General features: G+C 37.7%; 2 protein-coding genes across 6 annotated transcripts in view; one reads left to right on the forward strand and one right to left on the reverse strand.

Moving 5' to 3' along the window:
* The window catches only part of STRADB (STE20 related adaptor beta), a 35,557-nt gene extending 27,448 nt beyond the window's left edge, over positions 1–8,109 (reverse strand). For 2 of the 3 annotated variants that reach the window (XM_058709486.1, XM_058709492.1), the window contains exons 1-3: positions 7,970–8,106; positions 4,584–4,681; positions 189–269 (exon numbers count right to left, since the gene is read on the reverse strand). In XM_058709486.1, the coding sequence (XP_058565469.1) occupies positions 189–269; positions 4,584–4,595 (93 nt within the window). In that variant the 5' untranslated portion in view covers positions 4,596–4,681; positions 7,970–8,106. Of the gene's footprint in view, positions 1–188; positions 270–4,583; positions 4,682–6,513; positions 6,654–7,969 lie in introns of all 3 variants that reach the window. The other variant, XM_058709487.1, reaches the window with a different exon arrangement.
* Positions 8,110–8,326: 217 nt separating this feature from the next.
* Positions 8,327–25,487, forward strand: part of TRAK2 (trafficking kinesin protein 2) — a 64,001-nt gene continuing 46,840 nt past the window's right edge. For 2 of the 3 annotated variants that reach the window (XM_058709229.1, XM_058709210.1), the window contains exons 1-2: positions 8,327–8,593; positions 9,615–9,727. The gene's annotated coding sequence lies outside the window, so the exon portion shown is untranslated. The remainder of the gene's footprint in view (positions 8,594–9,614; positions 9,728–25,487) is intronic. The other variant, XM_058709218.1, reaches the window with a different exon arrangement.

Genomic DNA, 25,487 nt, shown 5'->3' on the forward strand with positions numbered 1-25,487 from the left:
GCTTAGGGGGAGCCTATTTAGGGAAGAGGCCAACTGCAGACTTCTGGAGAATAACAGAAGTAGAGGAAGAAGAAACAGTAAAAGATACCGTGAAGAAAAAGAGAATTGGAAAACAGGAATTACATTCTGTAATATGATATTACAGAAAGCAATGGAGGAATATTAATTGTACTTAACTATTTTCTTACCAAGTGTTGATGGATACTGGTCTCAGACTGTTTTTCAGGTCTGAGTGATTCAACTTGTGTTCGTGAAGTGCAGAAACAATCCTGGAAATTTAGAAATGCATTAAATAAGTGAAAAATAAGTCATAAGATCAATAGGGGTGACATGTGAATATAAAGGTCTGATGACTAGGGCGAGGAGCAGAGACAAAGGGCAGCATGCAAGAACCTGGAATTGAAGTCAAGATCTACACCATGGAGGTCCTCAGTATGGGAGAGATGGGAAAGCAGCTGGGTATGCAGAAGACAAGTTATAATTTTACTTGGTGCTACCTCTGGGGGTCATAATATCAATTTATTTTTACTGCTGCTATTAATTTTTAACCCTTTCATCATCTTTGCAGTTTTGAGCATTTAGCTAAAGGTTATACTACTATACTCATTATAATCAATTTTATTTTAACCCTCAGATTCTTTCTTAAATGTAAGTACCATGTTTATCCACATTAAACTATACAATTAATGTATTTGAAACCAATTTTGTTTCTCAAGGTGATAAACATCTTACTTCAACTGAAAGCAAATTAAAAGTAGAAGACTTAGAGCCTGGGTGGCTTGGTCGGTTGAGTCCGTTGGACTCTGGATTTTGGTTCAGGTCATGATCCCAGGGTCATGGGATGGAGCCTTGTGTCAGGCTCCATGCTGAACATGAATCCTGCTTAAGATTCTCTCTCTCCCTCTGCTCCTCCCCAGCTTGTGCATGCATGCAAGCTCTCTCTCCTAAAAAAAAAAAAAAAAAAAAAGTAGGAGACTTAGTTCTAGTTCCATTATCACAATTTACCTTTTCTTGCATTTTAACCCATGGTCCTACCATCACATCTTGCCTATAAAGAAATGTAACACCTCTATATGATTTATCATCAGTTGGTGGCATAAAGCTGGCCTTATTTTATTTAGGAAGAAAAGATATGTCAAAAGAAAAATATAAACAAATTATATGAAAGAGACTTTACAATAAATTATTTTCTAGCATCTCATTAACATTTATTTGTACATGAACAGTAAAGTACTAATACCAAATGAGTCTTCAAGATAAGCTCTCCCATGTCTACCTAACACTTTGCAGTTACTTTTTTTTTCGTAGTCACTTAAAAATAATCAAACTTCCTTTAAAATACACCAGAATTTCTCACTAATCAAACTAGTCATTTTCTCAGTTTTCTCAGTTTACTGATTATTTTAAGACAAATTCCTGAAGTTTGTATACCTTATCAATTTTATCACAATAATTTGATCTAAATCTCCAGTCTTAGGTAAAATTTGCCCCTGGAGAACAGGAGCTAACAATGTCAATTTTAACTATAGAAACATTTCCTTTAAAAATTTTCTACTGGATTGTCTAGAGTGAATACAATGGACAATAAAAGTTTTTGAAGATAGTTATTACCAGTTAGGCCATATACATAATGTATTTGGTATTTACATATATTTTATAACATTTACTCTGAATTGTTCACAATAATCATTAACACCATTGTGAAGAAAAGAGTTAACATAGCAGACCTAAAACTGCTATCTTTAGAAAAGGCTTGTTTGCAAAGTTGATCCTTGGCTAGTATCTGGGAACAAGGAGGGTTCCTGCCATTCCTTGATAAGAACGGATCATGTGCTTAAACCATATAAACAATATGGTTTATGCTGAATATCTGCTTTTTTTCCCTGGAAGTCTGGAATTTTGTTAACCTGCTAGCACAAGGTACCTACATGACCAACCCCCAATAAAAAGCCTGAGAATAAGTCTCTAATGAGCTTCCTTGGTAGGCAACACTTCACACATGTTGACATTACTCTGGGAGAATTAAGCACATCCTATGTGACTCCACTGGGAGAGGATTCCTAGAAGCCTGAGCCTGGTTTCCTTTGAACTTTACTCCTTGTACCTTTTTCCTTTGCTGACTTTGCTTGGTATCCTTTAGCTGTGATAAATCTTAATTATAAGTATGACTACATGACCAGGTTTTCCAACTCCTCCTAGCAAATCACCAGACCTGGAGGTAGTCTTCGGAGCACATCTAACACAGTTATCAAAATATATTCAAACATAAAAAAGTCTCTCTAAAAAACCTCCATCACTTTTTTTTTTTTTTGATGGAAGCTAATTTAGGACATATTGGGCATATTTTTTTAAAACTTATATTGACCCTAATTTATTTTCAAAATAAGAGTCATGATCTGTCTTTTTGGTTTATATATAGAAAACGTTTTATAAAATAATATGGTAGACCTCCATTTAATTTTCTTTATATAGAATTTTCACAGCACAAGAAAATGATCACTATAAATGTGAAAATAGCTAAAACCAGCCAACATTACAAGGCAAAATGTTTTTGCTGACCTCTCCTAAAAAATATTAGGATGTTCATTAGCTGCCCAGGTTATAAAAATCATAAACCACTCATAGCTTATCCTTCAAAACATTTTTTCTATCCACATTGACTCAAATGAATGCTAGTGAATATAATAGCTCATGAAAACTCTACATATTAAGGTCTTTTAGGCAGGAAAAATGATTGAAAAGCATCCAGAAGCTGCCCCAAAATATTTTTAATGTAAAATTTAATGTATTTCTAACCCACTACCATAATAGTAGTGAAAAGCAGTTATACCTAAAAGAGAAACTGAAGGAAAATATTTTAATTATGCTGCTCCTTTGAAAACACTGTTTCTTAGCTCTCAAACAGAGGGTAAAACTTGAATGGGGAGGAATCCTTCATAAGTAAAAACATCAACTTTATCTCAGCCGCACAAATATCTCATTTAGGAAAATAACATGAATATTTTGATTCAGAGGATTCTAAATATTTCATCATTACAGGAAGAATAAATGTAAAATTATTAACCATTGGAACAAATTTAAACCACCCATTATTAAATTATATTAGTTTTCACAAAACCCATAATTATGGAATAATGGAATAACTAAGATATTCCTATTCCAAAATTTAGAAGCCCTGGGACACAGCCCTCTAAATCTCAGGATCTTCATCTATCAAATACCCTTTCACATCTCATCCAATTTACAAATCAATATAAAACTGTTAACCTTACGTAATCCTTTAGAGCAGGGGTCTGCAAACTATGGTCTACAAGTCAATCTGACCCACCACCTATTTTAGTGAATTAAGGTTTTACTGAAACACTGACTCATTCATTTTTATTCATCTACATATTGCCTATGACTGCTTTCACACTATAACAGAAAAGTAATTTGTAACAGAGACCTTATAGCATACAAATACTATCTGGCCCTTTACAGAAAAACTTTGCCAATCCCTGCGTTAGAAAATGAGGTTAGGTATTTAACCCCATGTACTTCCTAGATAAAGTTCCCTGTTAAGTAGAAAAGCTTAACTTTAAAAATAAAGTAAATGCATTCCGTATTTTCCATATAACAAAAAAATCATACAATAAATTCAACAAATGCATTCTGTATTTCCTCATAGTTCTGCCTCTCAGACTTGGCAAATGATGGAGTGGATTAGCAGATATGAGTTTGAGCCTTGGCTCTAATTCTATACAATCTTGGGCCAGACTCAAAATGAGGATTATACCACCTGCCCTGCCAATCACTCACAATTTTGAAGAGTGAAAGAGATATAATATATGAAAGTATTTATATACTACAAGTAATCATACAAATGCATCCATCACTTTTTAAAAAGATCACTGCTTTAATATAATCAAATACTGTATTATGTTCTATATAAGACGTGATGAAAGACCTAAAACTAATCCAAATAATCCAAATAATATTTTCTGTAGGTTGAATATTTTTTACCTTATGATTCTTGGTTTTCAATCTAGATACCATGGATCTACTATAAACAAAAACAAGTTGGAATCTATATACATCACATACATTGATCCAAATGGTTTTTTTTGTCTTGTTAAGAGGCTTATTTTAATTACTATTTTGCTTGCCTTTGGCCTAATGGAAATTTATAAAAGGGATTTTTGAAATATTTAAAGGATAAGGCATAGCTAAGTGGATGGGAGAGGCATATCTAAGTACAGTAAAAAAGTACATGAAAAAAGTGGGTATGAGACAAAGGAAAAGAATATATTAGCAAAGTATATAAGCAAAGTATTAGTAAAGTATAAGCAAAGTACAGTAAAAAAGTACATGAGAAAAATGGGTATGAGACAAAGGAAAAGAATAATGAATATATAAGCAAAGTATTAGCAACAAAAACTCAATGGGAATTTAACTCATTTCTTAAGACCAGAAGCCATTCTGGTCAAAATAACATCTCAGGGCATAATAATATCCAATATCCCATTAGAACATGCCTTCTGTTATGGCTGTGCATCTAACTACTCTGATAGCACAAAATTAGAGCTACGTTAATACAAACTTACCAAAAGAGACATTGAATCGTTTTAGTTCACAGGAAGTGACAAAAATCCATCTATTTCAGAAAAAGATTTTTGCTTTATCTTCAAGGTGAAGAGATATCCTATTATAAAAACAAAAGCAAAATAATTTAGATGTACATGAAAGATCCTTAAGAACTAGTTGTTATAATCCCACATGAAAGGCAGCTATTCTTTGACACAAGGACTACAGACATTCCTGAAAAGTGTCTTTAAAGAGCATTTCTGTTTACAGAACACTACAGTATTTGGGATCTGACATCACAACAGAAAGGCAGAGTGAAGTTGAAGGGAAATTCTGAATATTTCCATTGACCAATATACCTGCATCTCTCCTTACCTATCTTTTCTGTACTACTTTTTTGTTTAAGAACCCGAAGCAAATGTGAAAGCAATATGGAAAGTCAATGTTGGACCCACATTTGACATAAATGGTGCCACTTACAAATACACCCCAAGGATTTCCAATGGTTCCACTTAAAAGTAAATGTTGACAGTTCCGAAGCTTCCTGATTGGATTAATTACCTATTAAATCATTTGGGGGTAGGGGCGCCTGGGTGGCGCAGTCGGTTAAGCGTCCGACTTCAGCCAGGTCACGATCTCGCGGTCTGTGAGTTCGAGCCCCGCGTCAGGCTCTGGGCTGATGGCTCAGAGCCTGGAGCCTGTTTCCGATTCTGTGTCTCCCTCTCTCTCTGCCCCTCCCCCGTTCATGCTCTGTCTCTCTCTGTCCCAAAAACAAATAAAAAAAAAAAAAAAAAAAAAAAAACGTTGAAAAAAAATTTAAAAAAATAAATAAATAAATAAATAAATAAATCATTTGGGGGTCTATGACAACCAAATTTGGGAAAGGATGTGGATTAGTAATACACTACGAATCAGTAACATTTTTTCATTGCCATGTCTTTAAAAAAGAAATTTCAATTTTCAGGTAAAAATAATATTTTCTTTAGGTTGAATATTTTTTACCTTATGATTCTTAGTTTTCAATTCTATTTTTCCTGGAATTTGACAGATATGATATGCAGATTATTACACAAATAATTCCTGTCCACTTTCTTTAGTAGAGTATTAATCTCAATAGTTCATGAAGACTCTACAACAGATTCAGAAGTTTAAAATAGTAACTTCTTTGGATTCAAGGAGCTTTAAAGAAACCACCAAAACTTTCCAGATTTTTCCGAATAGAAAGGGCAGCAATGTTCTAAACTTCCTAGTGCTAGGTGTCCTTTACACCTAACTAATATCACCTCTTTTTTCTAAATCATGGTTCGTTACTTCATTTCAATAAAGTCCCCAAGTTTACTCAGCGTATCTGCAACTATCTGAACAAAATTAAAAAGAAAAATAAGATTTTATAAACAATAGATATAGTGGAGCAGTATCCAATTTAATTGCTAAAGAAAGATATGAATTTATTCAGGATATTCACTACAAACCAAAAGCAGAGAACAGGAGGAAGAAAAACCTGAAAGGGTAGGATTATTTTGTCACCTGCCACTCATTATCATCAATTTAAGGCAGTGGCATTTGCTGTATTACAAAAGGAGGAAAGCAGTATCTACCCTGCCCAATTTCCAGGGTGATGGAGATCAAATGACTGAAAGGGCTCCTAACTACCAAACACTACCAATATAAGAGCTTGAATGGATGCTCCAAAAAGTACAATCAAATATTACTGGTGGTGGTTCAAAAAGGCTTATTTGCAAAGCAAGTTGGCAATGTTTCAATAACCAGGATAATACTCATACCTTTTGATCCAATAAAATTCTCACTTCTAGGTAATCAACTCTAAGGAAACATCCAAATAAATGAAGAAACCATACACATGTAGAAAGTCATTACACTGTAGACAAGTATTCATTCCACAAGTGTTTAATGAATGGCTGCCATGGGTCAGGCACTGGGGACACTCACTAGTGATCAGGGCAGACAAGGTCCTGACCACTTGCAGTTTACATTCCCACTAGCAGGAAGATTAAGGATGTCGTGATTAACTGAATTTTCTGGTTATCAGGATTCTGTTTCTTGCTTTTTCCACTTCATGTCAGTAAGTTCTAAATAATAAAATTTTTAAATCCATTACATTATCTATATTTCAGAAAAACACAGAAGAAACTGACACAATCTAAGAGAACAGTTAGTACTAAAGGAGTTGCCCTTTGGGGTGGTTTAATCTCACTGGCTTCTGCTTTAGATATGCAGACGATTAAGAGATAATTTTACAAGACATTTTGAGGTCAAGGCAGCAGCTGCACCTAGTAAAGGGGAGTGGGGAATAGATTTGCTGTCATAATTTTCCCCTGCATGCTCTTTCACTAGATATGAATATAAATCCTTCTTAAAGAAATACTTGAGACCTGTATTTCCAAATGTATTACAAGTACATCAATGTGGTCCTTTGCATTTGTATCTAACAAGCTAATCAGGGGAACATTTTATAAGTAATTTAAACCTGCTCCATTATAAAATCATTTGAAGGCTTTCATATCAAAGGTTAACAATTTCTGTTAGAATCATAGGTCACATTTATTTACAGAACTTGGATTTTGAGTTAATTTAGGCATCCAACAGAGGCCATTGTTACAGGGGATGCAAAAAAAAAAAACAGATTTAACTCTGAGCCTTAAAATTACTGTAATTTTCTGAGGGATCTTGAGAACCCATAAAATCTTAAAAATTATAGCGACGCACACACAACTCCGTAAAATTTTCCAAACTTAGTATCGTGACTCATGCTTTCAAAAAATATTTACTGAGCGCCTACTGTGCGCCAGACAGACTCTGTACCAGGGAGACGCTGTGTCACAAATCCTGACCAAGTTTTGAGGAAAAAGGTATTTGACACAACAAACCAAAGAGAGAAAAATACAACGTTGGATTTAAATTCTGAGACCCAAACGAAGCTTGAGCATTTAATTTTCCAAGAGGTTCCTTCCGAGTCCTGCTTTGGGGATCCTGACAGAGAACTCGTAGAAGGTGGTGCACAAACCCGGGCCAAAGGCTATCTACACTTTGGAAACTCCTCCAGGCTCCTGAGCGCGGCCAAAGGTGAGAGGCGGGGGCGGAGGCGGAGGTTGGAAGAGTGCACTTCGCGCAGCTCGCGCACTGCGCACCTGGCGCGGCCAAATCCGGCAAGCACCGCCTACCCCGCACGCAGGTGCCTCCGCCAGCGGGCGGCCGGGGGCTCAGGGGCCGCTCGCGCAAGCCGGATCCTGCCACGGCTCCGCCGGCTGCCCGGGCTTCGATTCGAAGCGGGGCGGCGAGTTCTAGCCTCCGGCTTCCCAAGGCGTGCGCGGACCAAGCCGCGCTCCCTCACGTCCCCGACCGGGCCTTACACCCTCCCCTCCCCGGCCCAGCCTCCCCTTATTACCCTGGCGGCGACCACAACCAGCGATTCTCCTCAGGCGGCCAGCGGTGCGAGGCCTGCTGGCCCCGGGAGCCCAGCTGGCCGAGGGGCACGGCGAGCGCACAAGACCCGCTCCCAGCTCGGGCGGCGGGGCGCAGCAAGGCGGCGCGACCCGGACTGGGGCTGCGGGCCTGGAACTCTGCCCCAGTCCCCGGCAGTCCGCCCGGACTGGACTCGCCCCAGGGTCGCGGCCCCGCCTCCCGCCCCAGGGCTGGGCAGCCAGGGGGCGGGGTCTTGTAGCTTGAGGGCGGGGCCGAAGCGCAACAACTTGGAAGGGTGCAGGGCGGGCGGACACGAAACCACAATTCCCGACAGGTCGTGCGCTGGGGCCGTGGAGGCTGCTGGGAGAATGGGTCTCCTTCGCTCTTCCCCAATTGTGTGGGGCAGTTAGGGACGCGGGCGTCGCTGCAAAACCGAAGTCGCCGAGTGATGATGTTGTGAAGTCGCTCGCCTGTCTCTGCCACACCCGGGCGGTTACTGGCAGCGGCGGCCGCTTCGGCTGCAGCTCTCAGGCTGCTACCGGTTTAGATCCTTTCCTTGAGGGAGCGCGGGAGGAGGACGGAGGACGGAGGACGTCGGGGCATTCCTGTGAGTAACATTGCCGCGCATGACTCGAACTTGCCCTTGCCAACTTCCCCTGAAAACGCAGGAGCCTCCCAGCCCCGAGCTCCTCTCGGTCCTCTGAGGTCACGCGCGGACAGAACAGGAGGCTGGATATCGGAGGCCTGGGTCTTCGCCGGGTCCCCGCCCCGCGGTGGGAAGTGGTTTGTTTCCTAAGTGTGGGTGCGAAGTGATGGGCGCTGGGCTCTGGTCTCTGGGTTCACCCCAGCTGCACCTCTTGAGGATTGGCAGCATCTATCATTTTCTGTCGGAGAGCATCCAGCTGGAGCCCCACCCCTGAGTGATGAGCGGCTTTAGTGCCTGGACGTTAAACCTTAAGCCTCGGTCACCATCTGTGATGTGAGCGAAAGGAGAGGATATTGCAAAGAGCTCTTTTCTGTGTTGATTTGGGCTTTTCTTGAGATTGATTTTGAGCCAGATACCACATATCTTTGAAAAGAAATGGTTAACTTTAGTTTCAAGCATAGATAATAGATATTGGCAGATGTCGTTTTTAGTACCAGCATAATCTAAACAGTTAAAAGAGTTCTGGGTCATAATAATAATGGTGATCTCAGTTAATTGCCCACGAACCTTTTATTAAAACCTGCAGTTTCTGAGCCGAGGGGGAAAAAAAAAGCAGTAACTTTTCACTGGAAATTCACCAAGCTAGAATGGATCATAGGAATAAAATGATATGGACTCTTCCAGTTTTTTTTAAAAAATAGATATTTCAGCAAAAATTGTCCTGACCTTCAAATCTTTGCCATAGAATTGGAAGTCTGAGTTACAGTGATCTCCAAATAGCCTGTTAATAGCCTTGACGTGACACCTCAGAACAAACAGAACAAATTGTGAAGGACATTTGGTGGTGAGAAAGGGCAGGGATAAAGACACTTTATCATCTCAGCAGTTTTTCCAGCTTTCTATTTTTAAAATTAATGTTCAACAAGTCTCAGACATTCAGCAATCACATGTATGAAAGACAGTGTTTTTTTTTTTTTTACAGATTTTTATTCATTGTTGAAGGAGCCATAAAAAAGAACAAACATTTGAGTATAGTTGACCCTTGAACAACATGGAGGATAGGAGTGCCTATCCCCTGCACAGTCAGAAATCCAGGTATAACTTTTGACTCCCCGAAAACCTAATTACTAACAGCCTGTTGACCAGAACATAACATAAACAGTTGATTAGCATGTTTTGTGTTATATGTATTACATGCTGTATTCTTTTTTTTTTTAATTTTTTTTTCTTAATGTTTTTATTTATTTTTGAGACAGAGAGAGACAGAGCATGAGCAGGGAAGGGGCAGAGAGAGAGGGAGACACAGAATCTGAAGCAGGCTCCAGGCTCTGAGCCATCAGCACAGAGCTCGATATGGGGCTTGAACTCACAGACTGTGAGATCATGACCTGAGCCGAAGTCGGATGCTCAACTGACTGAGCCACCCAGGCGCCCCTACATGCTGTATTCTTACAATAAAGTAAGCTAGAAAAAAGAAAATGTTGGGGCGCCTGGGTTGCCCAGTTGGTTGAGCATCCGGCTCAAGTCATGCTCTCATGGTTAGTGGGTTAGACCCCGAGTTGGGTTCTGTGCTGACAGCTCAGAACCTGGAGCCTGCTTCAGATTCCGTGTCTCCTTCTCTCTGCCCCTCCTCTGCCTGCGCGCTTGCACTCCCTCTCTCTCTCTCTCTCAAATATAAACATTAAAAAGCAAAGAGAAAATGTTTTTAAAAATCACAAGGAAAAGAAAATACATTTACTGTGCTGTATTAAAAAAAAAAATCTGTATATAAGTGGACCCTTGCAGTTAAAACCTGTGTTTGAGTCAGCTGTCCTTTCAATCAGCCAGGCACACCAGTCATAAGTTCTACATACATTCACTCACTTAATCTATAATAACCTTATTGTGCTACTCTGAGGCTCAAAGATTTTGCTTATGTAACAAGCAAAGATTCAAACCTGAATCTGCCTTGCTTCAAAGTTACAGGTCAGGTAAGTTGTACCTACTTCAGAAATTACTCACCTTAAAGGTTGGATGATTAAGAACTATTTTCCAGCATTATTTCCTAATACTGGTTCCTTACATACCTGGAATATCTAGAATAGGTTCTGAACCCCTGCTTTACTAGTTTTGAACAAAGTGTTCTCTCTGTTTACCATTCCTGTCCCCCGAAGAGCTGTTCATTAAGACCCTAAAAGCCCATTCCAAATCTAGCGCAGTTTACTTGTGTAAGGCATGATAGGACTGGATTTTCATCTCAGAGGTTCTTTCCAGTTCAAAGGTTTAGTGATTCTACAATTGAAAATATGAGCCAGAGCGTTATTCTGTACTGAAAATCATCATTAACATCAGTAGCCACAAAGAATAGAAAAACTAGTTTCCTAAAAATTTCACATCAATACCGAAAATGTTAAACATCAATATAAGAAATGAAACAGATAGTAATATGTATTTTTTTTATTATTTTGTGCTCTTTATATCATCTGTACCGGTTTTCTACCCTCTTTAGTTACCATCCTCTTGAGTTAAGAAATCTGAGGCATTAAAATAATACATTTAAAATGACTTAGTGAATGAAGGGACTAAATTATTCATGGTTTCCAGTCATGTTTTTTCAGATCTGCAGTGCTCATGTAATAATAGGAAACATTTTTATAATACTGTGTGTTAGATACCGGTCAACATTTTACCTATATTATCCTCACAATAGCATTATGCGGTGTTCTTGTAGATAGGCAATTGAAGCAGAGGATAAGTTAACATACCCAAGGCCATTCATCTACTAAGTGATAGAACTGGATATCAACCCCAGGCATGCTCAGAAATCTTTAACATTTACTGAGCACCTTCTGTGAACCAACCCCACAACTGGGTGTTTTTATTACAATTAGATCATTTATCTGTACAACTACCTTAGATAGAATGTAAGTTCAGCATTTAGTGACTTGCCCAAAGATATAAGAATAAATGGTTCAGTTGAGATTTGAACCCACTCTTGCCTTTCTTCAAAGTCCTTATTCTTTCTTCTACTTTCTCTCAATAATCTAATCTTTATTAAATATCTTCAGTGGGCCAGACACTGTGCTAGGGATTTAGCCCCTGCTCTTAATAAACACAGTCTGAAGAGGGAAAGACACAATTGTGATAGTGTATTAATAGGATAGCAGTATACAGAAGGCAACATGCAGAGGTCCTATAGGAACAGAGAGAAAAGGAGTGAAATCTACCTGGGGTGGGAAGGCTTGGGCCAGTCTTGGAAAAACAAATGGGAATAAGCCTGGACAAAGAAAAGGAGAAGGGGTTGTTGTGGGCTGAATGGTGCCCCACCAAAATTTATATGTTAAAGTCTTAACCTCTAAAACCTCAGAATGTGACTGTATTTGGAGATAGGGCCTTTAAGGAGGTGATTGAGTTAAATGGAGCCTTTAGGGTGGGTCATATTTCATTCTGACTGGTGTCTATAAGAAGAAGAACTTTGGAAACAAAAAGAGACACCAAGGATGTGTGCACAGAGGAACAAAAATTATATGAGAACACATTCACAAGGCAGGCATCTGCAAGTGTCAGGAGAAAGCAAGCCTGCCAATACTTTGATATTCGACTTCTAGCCTCCAGAACTGTGAGGAAATAAATTTCTCTCATTTAAGCTACCCGGTCTATGGTATTTTGTTATGGCAGTCCTAGCAAACTACTGCAGGGATGTTCTAGCAAAAGGAATCACATACAAAAAGCCTTTGAGGTGTGCCAGGTGATTAGATTTCATGGTAAGAAGTGTTGAGAGATGAAGCTGGAGATTAGGCTGGGGCCATATTAAGACGATTTTGTATGAAATGCTAAGGAGCTGAACTTTATCCTAAGGAGGATGGAATGGAGAGGGTTTGTAGCAGAGGAAAAACATTAGATCTGCATTTTAGAAAGACTACTCTGAACTTTGTGGAGGATGGATTAAAGAGGATAAGACTGGAAGCAAGGAGATCAATTAGGTGGAAGCTGAACTAAATATTTTCTTGCAGTATTGAAGTGTCAAACTAAAGCAGAACTATTGTTAAGGAAGATTTTAAAGGCCACAGCTAACCCTTAGGGCAAACATGGGAGGATTTAGGAAGAATTTGTATCTAGAGACCAGCTTTACTTTTGACATTTTGCTTTCCGTAAATATATAAAGCTTTATACCACAGAATGTTCAGTATTTGCCCACTGCATTTAATAGACAGTTTTATGGGGCTTACACTGTTTTAAGCCAACTCCTCTGATGACCTTATAAAATATCTACCATTATTATCTCCATTTTATATGTAAAGATATTGAAGCACAAAAGAGTAACTTACCCATCATCACATAGCAAGTGTTAGAATCAAACTCAGCCTGTCTTCACAGTCTGTGCTCCTAGCCATTATACTACATGTTACCATATGTTATTTATCAAGATCATCAAGTACCTATGAAAGGAGGGAGTAATAAAAAAAATAAATTGGGGTATGTGTGCTGTAGGAAGTATATAGTTTATCAGAGGAGATAAGGAATAATTATATGGTTAAAATGTTTTAGAGAAAAGTGGAGAGTATTCAGAAGTAATCTTATTTCAAGTTGAGGCTTCTGGGAAAACTGGCACTGGGAAAAAGTGGCATTTGAACTGGGGTATGAAGAATGGCTAGACTTTGAATATGTAGAAGGAGAAGAGATATTAAAGGTAGAAGAAATTGCATGAACAAAGTTACAGGATTGAGGGTTTCTTGGTGTGTCTAGGGAGCTGGTAAAGAGAATCCTTTGTTTTGTCTGGGCTATATTATGTTGGTGGAGAATCCAGTTTGGGGGTTGGGGGGACACCAACTGCCTGGGAAGGAGAGCTCTTAGGGAATGAGGGGCATTGAAAATTGTGAGGTTTGAAGTCAAATGATTGAGGTATATGCTAGATGTAATTATTTTTTAGGAGAGGATAAAGCTCATCTAGTCCCAACTCATAAGTTAAATCCTGTCTTCAGTGTCTCACAAATCCCTCTTACTGTTCCCATTCACCTCATATATGCCTTTATTACAATAATCCAGGCATAATTTGATAACATTTAAAATGATTTTTATCTCAAATTTTTCTATCCTTGAAATTTATTCTGTATTCTGATTCCAGATTTATTTCTTAAATGTCATTTTTTTTTTTTTAAGATTTTATTTTTCGGTAATCTCTACACCCAGCATGGAGCTCAAAATCACAACTCTGAGATCAAGAGTTGCATGCTGTACCAACTGAGCCAACCAAGCACCCCTCAGTCGTCACTTTCATTTAGAAACTTGTTCCTTATAGGATCAAGTTCAGACTTCTTAATCTGAACTTGCCAAATTTAAGGTTCCAAGTACTTTCCCCATAATCAGTCTTACTTAAATTGGTCTATACACTGCTGCCCAACTGGCTCTGTCTTCTGTTTGCTTTGGGGCTTCTTCTTCTTTTTTTTTTTCTTTGTCTTTTACCCACTGGACACTCCCCTTCTCACTGTTCAAATCCTTCCATCTTTGAGGAACCTACTTAAATCTTACTCCTGTGTGAAACCAGATCACTTCGGCCAAAAAGAGCTTTCCCCCCACTGACTCATATGTAGAACAGTTCTGTTCTAATACTCATTAGATATTTATTATCTGGTGGTGTTATCTTCTTTTCTTAGCTATCTTAGATCATGAAATCTTAGATTTAATCTAGATCATGGAGCTCATTAGAGCTCTCCCTGATAGATCTTAGATTTCTTTAGATCTTTAAACTCCCTTAGGTCAGAGGCTATCATATACCACTTTTTTTCTCTTGTCTTTTAGTTTAATTCAAGAGGCATTTGTTGAAAACTGTCCAATAAGCAGCTGATTGACCAGTTGTTAGTTCGGGTCATTTTACTGAAATTTCTTCTATAACTAGCTTCTTAATATGTAATGTTCCTGGCTTTGTTACTGATTCATATAACCTTGGGATATCCTGTTTAAACACCCTGGATTATGATTTATTTGTGCTAGAAAATGAGCATACAAAGTTAACTCGTGGTATAGAAGTGGAACTAATTCATGTTGTAAGGATCATTGAGGTCTTTGAAGCTTATCCATGTCTATATCCATTAGCGTTTGCCAAACTTCAAGTTCTTTCTCTTTAGAAAGCTTTCTGACAATAAGGAAGGAATAGTTAAGGGTCTAATTTAAGAGTGTTACACTATGTGTGTAACAAAAAAATTGATATGTGTGTTCATGGTGAAAGAATTCACCCACTAGTTCAGTTAATAGTTCATTTCAACTACAAATTAGTATTGAGTTGCTTAAGCTCCTACCATTATCTACTAATCATTCTGATCATCAAGAGAGAAGAAAGGGAGAAGGTAGCCCCTCCCCCTTCCTTCCTGGAAGACTACTTCCTGAAAGTAAATTGTAATATATGTTGTGAAAGAAACAAATTAGATGCTGAATTAGAAAATAAAGATGGCAGGGGAGGCTGGCTACTTTAGATGAGGTAGACTGGCAACTTCTCCCTGAGGATGATTTTTCTGGAAGAGTGAGAAGTAGTTACCATATAAACAATAAGAGGAAAGGGTATTACAGGTACAGTGAACAGTTACAAAGGCCCAGAGATAGGAGAGAATGTGATGAGGAAATTAAAAAAAAAAAAAAAAAAAAAAAAAAAAAGACAAGGTTGTGTCTCTGTGGCAGAGTATAAGCAAGGAGAGTGGTGCAAGATGAGTGAAGAGAAGTAGTCAGGGGGCCAGACTAGGCCAGACCCTGTAGACTGTGATTTGATGTATGGATCTTATCCTAGGTTTTGTTTTTTTTAAAAAGAGTTTAGGGTGGGTTTTTTTTTTTTTTTAAATGTTTATTTATATTTGAGACAGACAGAGACAGAATCCAAAGCAAGGGCCAGGCTCTGAGCTGTCAGCACAGAGCTCGAACCCACAAGCCGTGAGATCATGACCTGGGCTAAAGTCAGATGCTTAACTGACTGAGCCACCCAGGCACCCCAAAGGAGTTTAGTTTTTAACACATTTTTCTTGTTGCCTTACAGAGACAAAGAGCAAGAAGTTGAGCATGGAGTCCTGTTATAAGAGGCTGGTTCATAGACTAAGAGCTAATGATGGGTAGAATTAGGATGATAGAAGAGGGGATGAATAAAAGTGGGCACATTTGAGGCATATATTGGTATTAGACTGTGTAGGATTTGGTAATGGATTGGATGTGGAAGATGAGAGAAAGAAGGCATCTACTACTGTTCAGTGGATCAATTCAAGGGAATATAATCAGCCTGTGAGAAATTTGAGTGGAGCTGAGGAAGTCTCGTCTGAAGAGCCAGATTTGGAGTTATTAACACTGCAGAGGTAGTGGTTGGTTTGCACAAAGGTAAATGAACAAGAGCAGCAATAAAGAATGCAGTCACATTTGGAACTTTGGGGAACACCAGCATTTAAGGATCAAGGGGAGGGAGCTGGGTGATCCAATGAAGGGATTTGAGAAAGTGCATTCATTTTAAGATGTAGACTTCAGGAAAGTCATAGGAAAGTTTAGGGAGTGGTCAACACTACTGAACAAGAGATACTAAGATAACAACTAGGAAATCATGACTGGATGGGTAAACAGGGCCTATTGGTAACTGAAGAGAATGCAGTTTCAGGAAAAATCAGATTATAGTGAGGTTGAGGTGTGAATAAAAGATAAGGAAGAGAGTAAATACTCTTTGAAGAAACTTGACTGAGAACAGAGAGCAGTAGCTAGAGGGGAACCCAGAGTCTTGAAGAAGAGAAATTTTAAATTTTAAATTTTATCTGTTTTTTTTTTTTTAAAGGTTTTGAACAAAGTGGAAGGTTTTGAGCATGATAATTGACCAAGGAGGAGGTTGCTATTGAATAGGGATAACTAGTGGAGCAAAGTTTAGAGAAGGCAGGAGTAGAGACTTTTAAGTAACATATGTTTCAATATTTTATACCTGGGTGAGCATATACATATGGTAGACAAATTGTAAGGTAATTGTAAAATAAGTTTCTCTCCCACTTCTGTCTTCCAGCCACCCAGTTCTTCTAAGAGAATTGCTAATTTATACTCTGATTAACAAGTGTGCAAGTGGATGATTGAGGTTATGCTTGTGTTTAATTCTCAGAGTTTGGAGAGAAATCTAGCTATAGATGATATAGATTTATTGGTGGCAGGAATAAAAGTAAGAAGGATGGAGAACAGACGGGTTCAGAGATGAATGTCAAAGATGTGGTTATGGAGCTGTCTCAGAAAAGGACATTTAAGAGGATAATGGAGGGCATGCCTATGATGTGAGATCCATGGTTGATGACTAAATTTACAGCAGCCCCATTCCACGTGGTTTTGTGACTTTTCCAGGAGAACTTAACTACTTCTTTATATTTAAAATGCATGTCAACTTAGAGAATGGACTTCTCAAAAATTCATCACTTAAGTAAATGCATGTTTGGTGTCCCAAGTGCCAAAGCTCTGCTTTCTACTCTTACTGCTTTCAGTCTAGGCATGTTGTGTCTGGTGCTTTGAGGTTATTCAGGCCAGTGATATAAATCAAAACAAAGACAAGTTTGTTGGTTAAGAAAGAGCATTCTCTGTCTGAAGGAAGAAAAGAAGGAGACTAGAAACCAACTAAACTGTCTCTGAGATGGTACTACTGTTTCTAAAGCACATAACAACTTAAAAAATGTTTCTTTTCAATCATTTTTAGCTCTTTAGCTAGTACTAGGCTAAACCACTAACTTCCTTTGTTTTATTTTTAGTCACAAATTCAAGACTACAAACAAGACTTAGATTAGCAGTTGTGCGTTTAAGAAGATATTTGATCATTTTCATTTGATGTGGGGCTTATTTTAAATGTATCCATAAACAGCTGCAAATGTTATTAGTGGAAAACATAATACATCTAAGCAAGAAGCCAAAGATTCCATTTTAGCTTCCCTTGAAACTGACAACTAGTTCTTTTTCGTTACTACAAGAAAAGTGGGTACTGCATTATTGCTATAAAAGTGATAAATCACCCTTTTAACAGCAAACTCTTATATAGAGGTGTTTTTTGTTGTTTTGTTTTGTCTTGTTTTGTTTTTGAGAGAGGGAGGAGTAGGGGGAGTGGCAGAGGAAGAGGGAGAGAGAGCATCTTAAGCAGGCTCCAAGCCCAGTGTGGAGCTGAAGCACGGGCTCAATCACATGACACTGAGATCATGATCTGAGCTGAAATCAATAGTCTCTTAACCTACTGAGCCACCCAAGCACCCCTCATATAGAGTTTTTCATAAAGCAAATACAGTGTTTTCTTTCAAATGTTCAATCTTTGCTTAATTTTTCAAGGCAGTTCATTTAATTGACGTTGGACTGAAATGTATTAATCAGTTTTGTTCGTTAAATGACTTCTGTAATTCAGTGTGTTGACATTTTTAATCTTTAAGCTTATAGCTAGGTATGTATTGTGAGCCTATTATGTGTCTGTTGCTTTTAGCTTTGGGGCATACAAAAATAAAATACCGTCATTCAAAAAGCTCACAGTGTTATAGTGAGGAAGATAGTGAGCACATAGTCTGGTAACATCCAAGAAGAGCAGTCAATAAATACTGATTAAAGAGTAGAATAATAATTGGGGCACCTGGGTGGCTCAGTCGGTTGGACATCCAACTTTGGCTCAGGTCATGATCTCACAGTCCGTGAGTTCAAGCCCCGCATCGGGCTCTGTGCTGACAGCTCAGCCTGCTTTGGATTCTGTGTCTCCCTCTCTCTCTGCTCCTTCCCTACTCATGCTCTGTTTCTCTCGTCTCAAAAATAAATAAAAACATTAGAAAAAATTTTTTTAAAAAAAGTAAAATAATCATGAAAAATTTTAAGAATTCTTAAACCATTTTTTCCATGTTTGTAATCCACTATGTATTTCTCAATATCAATTAACAGTAAAATTCTCACAAAAGAGAGAAGAACCTATATTTTTCTTGGGGTTCAATAAAGAAGGGACAGAGTGTATTCATAGTCAGCCTATAGAAAAGAAAAAAGGACACCAAGATGAGAAAAGCACTTGACAATAGTGCTAAAGGAAGAGAAACAAGCCAACTAAATCCCAGTGCTGGAGGGATGAAAGAAAGAGGTAATTGAGGAGCTAGCCAAGGGCAGAAAAACAGGTCCTAGGGTTCAGTCTCAAGGACACACCTTCTGGGTTCTCTGATAACCTGGTTGTCTGGTTTCTCAGCCAACAGCCAGTTAGAAAGCAGAGAGGCACCCTGCAATGGCAAAGTGTAATAGCCTCACAGTGAGGGGGAAAAGAAAATGAGAAGTGGACTTACAATCTCCAAAAAATTAGCATTTTCTGACGATTTATTGTAGGAAGAAAGAGCTTTTTAAAAGCTTATAATCCTGGAGGGTACAGCTGTAGTCATTATATTATAATATAGTGATTGCTAGACATAGTAATGACCCTGAGTCATCAAATTCTTTTTAGTCTGTTCTAAGGACTTTTTTCCCCCACTCCCATAGCAGTTGGACTTTCTCATTACCATGCCTTAACTTCAGGGGAAAAATATTTTACTACCAATGTTTTTAAAATAAGAAAGCTTGGGGAGAGGGTCATTATTAAAGGTTTTGTGGGTTTTGCCACAGTGTTGTCAAACTCATCTCTAGGGACTTTGCAACTTCACTGTAACTGGTGGGCTTCATTGATAGAGTCCTGTCCATAGCTAACATCTCTTACTGAAACTCATGAGAAACCTTTATAGACTTTGTAAATTGTACTAAGAAAGCTCTCAGTTTTCAAATGCTCTGACAGTCTTAGGTTTCTCATATAGTTTCGTTTTTGTCCCTACTACAGAAGGCAAGGATATAACTTGACTAGAGATTGATTCATTCATTTCAATAAATATTTATTGAATGCCTGGCATATGCAAGATATCAAGATATAGGTAGACTTAATTTATTGGAATAAGGATTTATTTTGGTCTATATTCCACTAATTTTAGTGGAGTGGAAAAGGAGAATTTCTCAAACTACACATGCTCACTGTCCCCCACACTCCCAGTCTCTTGATAGTAGAGCTCAAGAGTTTGGATGACCCAGCTTTGGAAAACATAGTCTTGGGTTTGATTCTGACATTATCCTAGCTTGGGCAAGTTAATTAACCTCTAAGCTTCAGTTTTCTTGCTTATGAAATGGTGACAATAATAATGTTCACATCTTGGGGTTCTGAGGATTAAAAGGGATCATGTGCATAAAGCCTTTATTCCAATGCTTAGCACATAGTAAGTACTCCATCAGTATTATCTATTATTATTAGGAAAGACTGAATGTGGATCAAAATTGAGAATATATTTCTTTATCATGTGTTTCTCATTTGAAACACAGAAGGTTCTTGTGTCTTTATTATCAATTGTTTAATATTATCAGCTGATCTTAGAAAACTTTTATAGTGCTAGTTTCACTTGTTATTTTCTACAGCAAATTCATGAATTTAACATAGAAGTTGGTTTGTTTTCACTGTCAAAAGAAGATAGTATCTGCTCAGGAAAAGTCTCACAGGGCAGTGATGTCTCCTATTCAATTGTTCAAGTCTAGAAACTGAAGTTTTCTCAGTGTACTCTGAGTTGATAGATCTGGAGGAAAAGACACACTAAGCAAACTCACTCAAGAAGAATAAACAAGCCAGAATGTCTGCCATTAATGTACAGTAGAACTATCAAGTGAACTGTATGTTTTGGTTTACAAACTGTATTTTTCTCTTATAGGAAAATTTGTAGGAGAAGCCAAATTAACACAAGTTTTGTGTTTTTCTGTGCTTTTAGACATGGAGGACATCTGAAGCATACGGAACAATCTGCTTAGGGAATGGGGAGGGGTGGGCTGAGTAGCAGTAGGCCACACTAGCTCACAGTAGAAGGGGCTGAGGCTGGAGGACCAGGTGGGAAGCTATTGCAGTAGCCAGAGAGAGAGAAGGGCTTGAACTAAGGCCATGGCAACAGGCTTGGAGAATAAGTAGACAGGAACAGGTGACTACATGAAAAGAAGGAATTGAAAAGAAGAAAGATGACTCTTAGATTTTTGGCTCTGCTGGTCAGTTAAACTGATAATATTAACTAATTAGTAAAGCAGGAAAAAACAGGTTTCATGGGAGAAGGATATAAGTTCATTTTGGAATGTGATGAATTTATGGTATTGATTACAAGTTGATGTTTAGAGTTGTGGTTTAAAGTCCTGTGCCAATTTGGGCTAAAGATAGAGACTTGGGAAGTAATTATAATATAATTAGAAATTAAGGCCTTTGAAGTAGATGAGATTCCTTAGGAGAGAAAGGAGAGGGGCTTGATAAAATCCTAAAGAACAGGGGCTACTAGCTATTAGTAAGGCATGTAGCGAAAGACGGTTCTGAAATTTTCTCAGCTGCCTATTTACTGTGCCTGTCAGGCTCAGAATCTCATTGTCTCCTGAGTGGCAGATAATAGCCATAGCTCAAAAAATTTACCTGAACTTCATTGGCAAACCAGAGTCATCCATTGCGTGTCAGTTCTCCCTCAAAAGATAACCTTATTTTGAAGTCCTAGAGTTAATTGTGGCAACTGGTTTGGAAAACAATGACTAATATCTAAACCACAATGTAATTTGAACATCTCCTTGCTTAGCAGAATTACATTACTGAAAAAGTTATATGTCTTAGATATGTAGAATTCTAGAAATCATTCTAGAAATATATATGTTTATAAATATGTTTATAATATTCTGCTCTGACCACTCCCATTTTAAGTTACACCCTGTTCCTGGTCATATAAGATTGCATGTCCTGGTGCCACTGATTACTTTGTTGATCTGAAGAACTGTAGTACCTACAGTTTTTTCTTTTGGCATCTTTTGGAAACGGCTACCTTATTATAAGTTTAAAATAACTGAAGGATTTAGGATCATCTTAAGTCACCAAGAGCAAGTTTACATTTGATTGTTAGAGGAGACAAAGAGAAATGAAGACACAGGTTTCTACCTCTTATTGAATTAATTCTGTTTTTAAAATTTGTATTTACCTTACTGCTATGCTAAAGTGGTGTTTAAGGGGTCTTCTTAGCTATTTTTTTTGAAGATAAGTCCTGAAGAGCAGATTATACAATAATACTCTTAAGTCTGCCAGCATGATTACATCTGTTCAGTTCATTTCTTAATCTTCTGTGAACTGTTTGTAGGTTTTCAGGTGATGATATCTCTTGATTTAATCTATAGCTTAAATATTGCCAATCAACATTGAAAGAAAATACTTTCTGATTTGTTGGGTAAGGATGTATTTGGTTCTAGAAATATAGTATATATACTTTTGTGGTATAGTACCAATGGAATCTGGAACCTGTTGTATAAAATGTCTCTGCTCGAGGTGTTTCCCCCATTTTTGGTTAAGAGAACAGAAATCCCAAATTCTATGCCATTTACTCTGCATTACTCATTTTTGAATCAAAAATCATGATTTGAATCATGATTTGAATCAAAAGGACACAAATTTCTGTTAAAAAAAGACTTTAAAATATTATAGCTATGATGATTTTATTAAAATCCCAGAATATAAATTCTTGACACCAACTGCTCTTGTAAATAAATATTTTATTTTATTTTATTTATTTTATTTTATTTTATTTTATTTATTATTTTGGGGGGCTATAAAAGTTTATTTCAGGAACATGTATTTCCTTTTTTTCTTTTTCAAATTTTTATTTAAATTCTAGTTAGCTAACATGCAGTACAATATTGGTTTCAGGAGTAAAATTCAGTGATTCATCACTTACATACAACACCCAGTGCTCATCATACCAAGTGTCCTCCTTAATATCCATCACCCATCTTGCCATACCCTACCCACCCTGCTCCATCAACCTTCAGTTTGTTCTCTGTCTTTAAGAGTCTCTCATGGTTTGTTTCCCTCTCTCTTTTTATCTCCCCTCCCATATGTTCATCTGTTTTGTTTCTTAAATTCCACACATGAATAAAATTATGGTATTTGCCTCTCTGACTATAGCATAATACACTCTAGCTCCATCCACATTGTTGCAAATGGCAAGGTTTCATTTTTTTGATGTTTGAGTAATGTTCCATTATACACACACACACACACACACACACACACACACCACCTCTTCTTTAGCCATTCATCATTCGATGGACATTTGAGCTCTCTCCATAGCTTGGCCATTGTTGATTATGCTGCTGTAAACATCAGGGTTCATGTACCCCTTTGAATCTGTATTTTTGTATCCTTTGGGTAAATACCTAATGTAATTGCTGGATCCTAGGGTAGTTCTATTTTTAACTTTTTGAGGACCCTCCATACTGTTCACCAGAGTAGCTGCACCAGTTTAGATTCCCACCAGGAGTGTAAGAGGTTTCCCTTTTCTCCTCACCCTTGCAAACCCCTGTTGTTTCTTGTGTTGTGAACAAATATTTTAATGTATCTATAACCCAAATGTCAGCTGAGTGTCCAGACAGACCCTTTAAAAGCTAAATAGTTGTCTTGAACCTTCAATTTCATGTTATGGGGAAGCAAAACCCTCCCTAAGATATCTGTAAATTCCTGGTGTTCTTGTGGCCTCTGAGCTACTGCCATCTGGCATCTGTCTCCCTCTCCAGAGGAAGAAAAAACAGTTATTTCCCTAATCTTATGTAGAGCATCTTAGCCTTTCTTTTGATGTTGCAAGGCCTCACCTTCCACGAGTGGCTTTTCCATGTATTTTTCCCAAACAAAAGCTATTTGTTTCCTAAGAGGAGCTCTGCTATCATATGGTAAGATGATGAAATGTGTACCTTATTAGGTGTAATGTGATAATAATAACCCTTTTAGTAAATCTTATTTTCTCCATTTATCAAACTTTTAAATAATTATTTTTTTAAATATAAGTTTATTTTTGAGAGAGAGAGAGAGAGAGAGAGAGAGCGAACAGGGGAGGGGCAGAGAGAGGGAGAGAATCCCAAGCAGGCTCTACACTGTCAGTGCAGAGCCTGATGCAGGGCCCAATCCCATGAACCACGAGATCATGACCTGAGCTGAAATTGTGAGTCAGACACTTAACCAATGGAGCTACCCAGGGGTCCCAAACTTTTAAATATTTAATTCATACTAAACTCAGTCTCCACACCTTAGAAATTATAAGAAAACCCTGTCTTGAAAAAGCTTTTGCAATATTGGAATTGGATTTATTGTCTAACATTGTGTAGCTCTTTGCCAGATCAGACAGAGAAAATAGTGCCCTCTTGAAAGGACATAGGATTTCAGATAGAGTTTGAAGAGACATGATTATAATTATATGAGAAGTAGTCTGCCTTCTGAAAGAACAGTAGGGCTTCCTTGGGTTTTAACTTTTTTCCCTTTTATCTCCTACCTTGCTCCAAGTTTCCCTCACTTTCTAACCCACAGGCAAGCATTTTAATGTGTTTATAAGTTTAATGCAGAAAAAAATTAATTTATTGTGTAAATGTCATTATGGTATATCTCTAATTTTGTTTCTTGCTTTTTTTTTTTTTAATGTAATTTATATTTTAGAGAGAGAATGCAAGCAGGAGAGGGGCAGAGAGAGAGGGAGAGAGAATCCAAAGCAGGCTCTGCATTGTCAGTACAGAGCCCAATGTGGGGCTCAATCTCACGAACCATGAGATTATGACCTGAGCTGAAACCAAGAGTTGGTCGCTTAATGGACTGAGCAACCCAGGCACCCCAGGCTTGCTTTATTCACTCGGCACTATATTTCTAGTGCTATGTTGCTCCATGTGTGTATCGCCCATATTTTACCTATGTACTGTCCATGGAGTAGGCCTTCGCCTTACTTTCACTAACAGCAAAATGGAAGACAATCTTGTATGTGTCTCTTTATAGGCTGATATGAGAATTTCTTTGAGGCAGGTAATTACCAGGAACAAAATTGCTGGATGGTAGAGTATGTATGTATTTAATTTGACTACATAGTTTCTGTTGGTTTCTTTGAATGGCTGTACTCCCACCGTGCATTCCCACCATGAGCATTTTATTCAGGAAAATTTTTATAAGAGTTTCCCTAACACTAGTAGTTAGTAACAAGAAAGGATTACCTTAGGTAAGAGTAATTGTTAGAACTCCTGAAGTTTTGCTAGGTGGCAGTTCCAGGTGAGATATATAGCCATGCTTTTTATAAGAGCATGTACTTTTTGAGAATAGAGCTGTCAACAATGTAGAAGGGTAGGAATTGATCTGAATTCTATATCTTCTACATCCAGATGACCAGGTATCATGAAATGGTATTGTTTGTATTTTATAATTCTATCTCCCCATCAATTTAACTTCTAAATTATATTTAACATATAAATAATTTTTAGTGTGTATCAAGTACAATATAACATTGGATTGTGAGTAACTTGTTCTACTAATGTTCCATAAGACTAGCAAACATTTCTAATAAATTTTAACTTGATAAACAAGCAATGTCTTGCAATATGAGAAGTATGTGATGCTGAACATCACATGATCACAACTGAACCAATGGTTCTTGAAATTCACTTTGATTTTTGAGTGCTTTGGATTACAAGCATGTTTCTGGAACCAATTATGCTTGCAAACCCAAGTTTGTTAACATATGCTTTAATAAATATTAACTCATTTAATCCACATAACAACTCAATAAGATAGGTACTGTTATTGTCCCAGTTTTATAAATGAGGAAACTGAGGCATAGAGGAATTAAGTTATCTAAGTATAGATTCAGTTTTAATAAGAATCTATAAAAATAAATGGGTTATGTAGTATATGTTATTTCATAGTCCGTTACAAATATAAAGGTGCTGTTTAACTTTTGAATACCAATGTATGTAATTCATCCTAAGGCCAATTAGGAAAGGGAAACACGTCTACTAACATGTTTAATTTTATACTTCTCAGAATTTGAAAATAATATCTGAC

This window comes from Neofelis nebulosa, chromosome 2 (genome assembly GCF_028018385.1).
Source record: "Neofelis nebulosa isolate mNeoNeb1 chromosome 2, mNeoNeb1.pri, whole genome shotgun sequence".
NCBI classification, from domain to species: Eukaryota; Metazoa; Chordata; class Mammalia; order Carnivora; family Felidae; genus Neofelis; species Neofelis nebulosa.